The 7384-nt window shown below is 34.0% G+C and overlaps 1 protein-coding gene across 1 annotated transcript in view; it reads right to left on the minus strand.

Annotated features, from left to right (window-relative positions):
• Window positions 1–49: 49 nt before the first annotated feature.
• LOC106473912 (zinc finger MYND domain-containing protein 10-like) overlaps window positions 50–7384 on the minus strand; it is a 13434-nt gene continuing 6099 nt past the window's right edge. Inside the window, 6 exon segments of the mRNA XM_013934602.2 lie at window positions 50–338; window positions 589–714; window positions 3312–3433; window positions 5150–5275; window positions 6541–6615; window positions 6617–6631. Coding sequence (XP_013790056.1) covers window positions 269–338; window positions 589–714; window positions 3312–3433; window positions 5150–5275; window positions 6541–6615; window positions 6617–6631 — 534 coding nt within the window. The 3' untranslated portion in view covers window positions 50–268.

A 7384-nucleotide genomic window follows, 5' to 3' on the forward strand; every position in this document is an offset into this window, starting at 1 on the left:
GGGTGTTGCTTAACTTTTTTCCTAGGTGTATATTTAAAGTTCATCATCATCATCATCGTACTACACATTGTAACGTAACAAGCAGTTATTTTACTCTAAAGCAATACAGATATATATATAAATAAATTAATAGAACTCAAGTTGAAGCTTTTCCTGTAAGGTTTCTTGTTTACAGTGTGTGATATATTCATATACAAATAAGCACTCCAGCAAGTTAACATCCAAGATAGGTTGTAAGAATATAGGGTTATCATGAGCTGAAGGTGCCCTAACTTTCTGAATTGGTAACTAAACTGCAAGCCACTTTGTGCTTCGGCCAGTGCTGGACTTGACACTCTCTGGAAATTGAAAACATTATTATTTTGAACTGGTCATTGAGTGAAATACCAATGATTTTACTACATATACTGAACTCAACAAATCCAGAAACTTAGTATGACACTTCATGAAATGATGTAACTAATTCATCCTTACAATAAAACAAGAATTATCCTATTATACAATCTGTGCATACTTATCTCAGAGTGTCACAAAATGGATAAGACTTAAAAGATAATTTTGCCAGAACGTACACCGATAACTACTCACCTCCTACAATACCACTCGTTGCGACAGCGAGAACAACGTTTATTTGCACTGTGGCCACACACGCAACACTTGGGTGTTTCTGGAACAAAATTTTCCAATATATCCACAGAGTAGGTATCTGCCAACCTGTGGAGAAAAGCTTTAACTTTGTAAGTAAAACAACACATTACCGAAAGCATTGGGACAATAATAAAATATGCAAGGTTATTAGTTCACAAGTGTTTATTCTATCTATATTAAGGTCTACCGAAGAGAATGATTAGATTCCGTAACTAACACTCTGTACCAAGTTTTGTCATGCTGGAAAAAGTAAGGGTTTTCACCTTAGTATTCCATCAAAGATTGTCCAAAGTATCAATATAAGATACTTATATGAACCTAATAATCCCGGCCAACCAAGTATTTCTAACAGAAACATGGCTTCTGTTGTCTACCACATAAAAGGTATTTCTTGTATACTCTACCTTCATACCTAAAAGAAACGTCTCACGTTATAAGTATCATTGAGGAAGTCAAAGACAATGGACATTTACCATCTAACAGCCTTCTGTGTAAAATGGACGTTTCTTCTCTGTACACTAATATTCCACAAGATGAAGGACCTGAAATCTGCCCTAAACGTTTCCAATCCACCAGAATCTCAAAAAAAAATCTGACCTTGCCAGTCTAGTCTTATGAACATTACCTTCAGATCAATGGTACCAAGATGTATGCCAACATATTTATGGGCCCTGTTGGAAGCTAGCTCTCATCCAAAGCCCTGTGAATTCAGATTAATGGTACCAAGATGTATGCCAACATATTTATGGGCCCTGTTGGAAGCTAGCTCTCATCCAAAGCCCTGTGAATTCAGATTAATGGTACCAAGATGTATGCCAACATATTTATGGGCCCTGTTTTTGAAAAGAAGAGTTGGTAGCTTTATTACATGGATGACATCCATTATTTGGTAACTTCTAACACCTTTTTATGAACAAGGATATCTTCAAGATTTCTACTCTTTTGGAGAGGCAACAGGAACTTCAGGAAAAATCATTCATAGGCAGTCATTCAGTTATAATAGACAGAAATGGTTATTTATTTTTTCACAAGACATTAAACATTTCTTACTTTAAATTTAAATGTAATAACAAGAGGAATTCTGTTTGATTATTTAATATTACATTCTTTAGGGATGGTTTTTTCATTGAGGACTGTTAACTTTTTTAGTCTGTAAGTTTTGGTAAGTAATATTCCATTCAGTGTGAGAGTGGTGGCAATGTTTTTAGTGAAGATATTATGGTCTGTCAGTAGGTTTTCTGTACAATTCAGTGTGTCAAATTTCATCATTTAAAAAGACAGTGATGTGAAGAAAGTTAATTTAGGTAGAGGGGGGGGGGGGTTTGGATGAAAGCTAGCTTCCCAACCTCTAAAAAATGGAATCACCAGTATGTAGGACAGGTCCAAGCGTCTCCTAGAGAGAACTAAAAATATTGTGTTAACCCCAAGAATTACCTACTTCATGTCTAACGCTTCAACTAACCATATTACTCTGTTAGTGATGAGATACTGATAGGTGCTGAAACCAGTTTGAAACTAAATTCAATTCAATTTACTCCATCGATATTTTGATTTTAGATCATTCAGGCCTCGAGGAGGCCCAAAAGACAATCAGAGATGCTAAAAACTATTGTTTCTCTTCACCCCACATGCACTGGATTATTATACAGTAGCTGAGTTTACGGGCTGAATATAATCAAATTTTGGCTAATATAATAATGTGATTTAATTCCTAAATTTTAAAGATTTAAATTTTAGCTTGCATGGTTATTATGAGTTGGCACCATCCTAAGGCAATCGGGAAAATCAAGCTGGTGTGTCTGGAGAATGGAAATTGAGCAGGTGACTAAACGAGGAGAAAGAAGTTTGGCAGTTAGGTGGTGACGGTGTCCAGGATTCCAAGAAAGTAAACCAAAGCCATTTCCAAAGAAAACTGATAAATTATTGGCGTTTTGTTTGAAAGAATGTACCTGAATATTAAAATAATTGATAATAACTTTCTGTAGATTGGATAAAAGAGAAAATGAGGGGTCTTGGGACCTAGTTATTAAGTTGTTAAAAGTTATTAATTTAAGATTGAATTAAAATATGGTCATGGGTCTATGAATAGGTAAAAAACTTATTTCTGGATTTATTACTGTCATATTGCACAACAGAAATCAGTCGCACCTTCAACATTCCTTTGAGAACTAATTACAATACTTCTGGGTTTCTATGGTAGTCTACTTTGCATAAAAATGATGAAATCCACGTTTTATCAAATTTAATTTATTCCGAGTTTGCCTCAGAATATGGAAAATCTACCTTTTTCAAAGTACTGGGAGTTTAAGCTTTCTTAACATCATACATATATATATATTTTAAAACACTGGTATCAGGATTATTCAACAAGAGCATTCAGAAGAAATACAAATATTACTAGCTACTTTCAAACATTGTAACCAAAGAGTGGAAAGTAATAAATTATTTTATCTTAAAATAGTTTCTGTACAATGTAGTAATGGTACTTGTACCTATTCAATATAGTTGTCAGACTCTATCCAAGAAGAAAGACTGTAAAAAAATGATATTTTCAAACTGTAATGATCTCTAATACCATTTATAGTTTATAATATCATTAAAATACATGTATTTACAGTTCACGACTTGAGTACATAACTTATTTAGCTGAGATGAACACTAACCGTCTAGAATGTTCTTTAAGGGCTTCCAGACTTGGTGAAAAAAAAGTCTCCGCTTGCTGTCGAGATATTTTATCCCACTTGCCCTCTCCTTCTTTCAAAAACTCTTCTCGCAGCTCTGAAATCTGGAAAACATCATGAAAATCACAATATTATATAAGTGCTGATACACTTTGGCACAAAGTGTTTCTTTAAGACTCTCAAGATCTTCCACAAAACTTGTGAATTCATTGCACCATTTAAAATCCATAGTTATAAAAGAAATGTGGCTTCACCTGAAGATATATAATTATGGAAACAAACAAGCAATACACAAAAATGAGTAACCTTGACAGTAAGGAGGCTGATGGAACAGTCATGACTTAGCTGGAATAAAGTCTTAATATGACCATTCTTGAAACTTTATGGGCTTGTATAAAAATACTGATAAGGTCAAAAAGCAACCAAATAATCTGGCTAATTTGCAGGGAGTAATATAGAACTTTTGGAAGAGTATTCCACAATTTATATTGATACACTATGTGGCAGCATGAAAACGAGGTGTAATTCTCTGTGCTGTGTGTAAACTAAATGAGTAATATAGAACTTTTGGAAGAGTATTCCACAATTTATATTGATACACTATGTGGCAGCATGAAAACGAGGTGTAATTCTCTGTGCTGTGCGTAAAGTAAATGATTTATGTACAAAATACGCATCGTACAACTATTGTATTTTCTGTGCTAATGTTTTGTACGATTAATAAATTCACTATATAGTTGCCAAGCTGTATGCAATACTTTGAAGAGGATACATGAAACTGGTACTGTTAATAATTGAAGTGGTTGAGATAAAAAGTGAGGTTAAGCATTTCGAAGTAGGTTCTTTATGAGATGGATGGTGGTTTAGTAAAGATGTTGCTATGAATACAGATGTTAATGTTACCTGAAGAACAGTACTATATACGTTAGTATCTAGTGGTTTCAGCAAAATGTTTGTATGGCTATCATACCATAAACAGTAGAATTAGAAAAGTTGGCGAATTGAAATTTAAATTGTTCAGTAATGATTGATAGTTTGTTCAACAGTAGAGAAGAAATTGGTATCATAATTAACATATAACATCTACAGTGAAGCATGTTGGAGGATCAGTAGAAGTTTGGAGCTGCATCTCAGCCACTGGTATCAGTTATCTACAAGAATTTGATGGCACCCTGACTGTTAGCAAGTACAGGTGGATTTTGATCCAGCAAGCCATTCCCACTGGAAACAGCTCATTGGTTAATCTTACTGCAAGACACTGATCCCAAGTATATAGCAATTGTAACAAAATGATATATATAAGACTCCATATTTCACCAGGCATCAACCAAAATATCCATACATGAATGCTTGTCATGGTGTATTTCAGTGATGGTAGCCATGACTGGTTATCACTACTATTACTAGGCATGGTATGGCTGCCTGTATTATTACATACAAATATGGTACATTCTGACTGGTTAGTGAACAAACAATCATGATGTAAACTATCAACACAAGACTGTACTCTATATATATATTAGAAATTAAAATATTTTGTCTAGTACATGGTTAATTTACATTTTCACGTAAGGGCTAGGTTACTGAAAATTGTTACATTTATTAAACAAGTAGTTGTTTTTTTCAGCAAGTGTAGTATTTGTTTAACTGCATAAATTTATGTTAAAAAAAACATTGAACTAAATACTAATCTTATTTTTTACATCAATGAATCTAAAGTATTTTGTGTAAAAAAAAAATTGAAATAAGCACTAAATCAAATTAAATTATTCAACTTTTGATCAATAAACCTCTTTAGTGACCATCTGAAAATGTCCCACCTGTTCAATGATCAAATCTCTTCTGACAGCTGGTGGCTCCATGATCGACAAGCTCTCCAGATATTGTTGAAGACTTTGCAGGGAAGGTAGCTGTTCTATTAAGATTTCACTAAGGTGGGAACGAAGCTGAAATGACAACCAGGTCATGATTGTTTAACGATAGAAAACACAGCTTAATCTCAGTATACAAACAAATAATACACTTCCAAGAAGAACCATGTAAGGTTTACTTAATGAACGTAATGGCTATCAAACTACTACAACCATAATGTTCAACGTTTTACAGTGCTATAATATAATAATACACTTCCAACAAGAACCATGTAAAGTTTACTTAATGAACGTAATGGCTATCAAACTACTACAACTATAATGTTCAACGTTTTACGGTGCTATAATATAATAATACACTTCCAACAAGAACCGTGTAAGGTTTACTTAATGAACGTAATGGCTATCAAACTATTACAACATAATGTTCAACGTTTTACAGTGCTATAATATAATAATTCTCCTACAATTTGATAAATGTACACTAATTACATATTAAAGCTATATTATGTGAGACTGCCATTTGTGACTTTCAGAAGTTGAAAAGCAAACAGACTGTAACATTACATATTATCAGAAAGGTTTAACATTGTTTCTTTGTTGCTAAGCGCAAAGCTACACAATGGGTTATCCGTGCTCTGCCCACCACAGGAATCAAAACCCAGATTTTAGCATTATAAGACTTCAAACTTACCACTAAGCAACTGGGGAGCCTGTTGGGACATCTACACGAGATAGCTATGATGCGTTTGTATTATACTGTAACGTAACATTAGTAAAAAAGTGTATTAAAAAACAACTATTAGAAAGGAAACTTGAATCCTCAATCACGAGTTGTGAAAACTCCATGAATGTGATTTGATTCACATCGCAGAAGTAATATACAACAGCCCGTAGACAAAATTAGAGACGTGCTCTTAGCGACCGATACTCTATTAACAAAGGAAATGTTTGACGTACGGACATCATTATTTGCGTTCAAGTACCAAGGAATTAACTATAAAAACAAACACACACTTAAAACTTTCAAATAAGAACAATTAACCAAATAAGCATGCGAAACATTAATAAAGGTCAAGTTGGAATTTATCAGTAAACAGGAAATTATAATGAAACTAGAAAACATAATAATTTATATTTACAGTTTTAAACAAACTTAAAAACACTGTAACAGTATATAATTAAGGTCTTCAGTACAAACTTCAAATAAGAATTATTATCATCAATATTTTTGTTGAAAGTGAACTTTACACCTAATTAACACGGAACTTTGCAGTTATTTTGATTTTTTTTTTAAAAAACAACATCACCAGCTGGTTGGGATGAGTAGTGTTAACTACCTTCAGAATCTGGTTTTTCTTGTAACTGTTTAGTTCATATTTCTTCTGACATTCTTCACTCAGAAGCAGGATGTAGTAGAGTGATCCAAACCTAGACCCAGGGAAAAAATGTGAAAAAAATTAATCAAATTCATAAGTTCGAAAGTGAACAGTTTTCTGAATCACAGTATTTACATCGAATTGAAAACTATATAAACAGTGTATTGTAAAATGTACAAACAAACTTGGATTTGAAATAAAGACCCTCAATCTGTCCCATAACAAACAAGTGGTCCAGCAACTAAACTAAAGACCCACAATCTCTCCCATAACAAGTGAATTCATCACCAACTAAACAAAAGACCAACAATCTCTCCCATGCTAAGTGAATTCATCACCAACTGAACTAAAGACCCACAATCTCCCCATGCTAAGTGAATTCATCACCAACTGAACTAAAGACCCACAATCTTGCCCATGCTAAGTGAATGCATCACCAACTGAACTAAAGACCCATAACCTCGTCCATGCTAAGTGAATTCATCACCAACTGAACTAAAGACCCACAATCTCTCCCATGCTAAGTGAATTCATCACCAACTGAACTAAAGACCCACAATCTCGCCCATGCTAAGTGAATTCATCACCAACTGAACTAAAGACCCACAATCTCTCCCATGCTAAGTGAATTCATCACCAACTGAACTACAGACCCACAATCTCGCCCATGCTAAGTGAATTCATCACCAACTGAACTAAAGACCCACAATCTCTCCCATGCTAAGTGAATTCATCACCAACTGAACTACAGACCCACAATCTCGCCCATGCTAAGTGAATTCATCACCAACTGAACTAAAGACCC

Source organism: Limulus polyphemus, unplaced genomic scaffold, assembly GCF_000517525.1.
Source record: "Limulus polyphemus unplaced genomic scaffold, Limulus_polyphemus-2.1.2 Scaffold6620, whole genome shotgun sequence".
NCBI classification, from domain to species: Eukaryota; Metazoa; Arthropoda; class Merostomata; order Xiphosura; family Limulidae; genus Limulus; species Limulus polyphemus.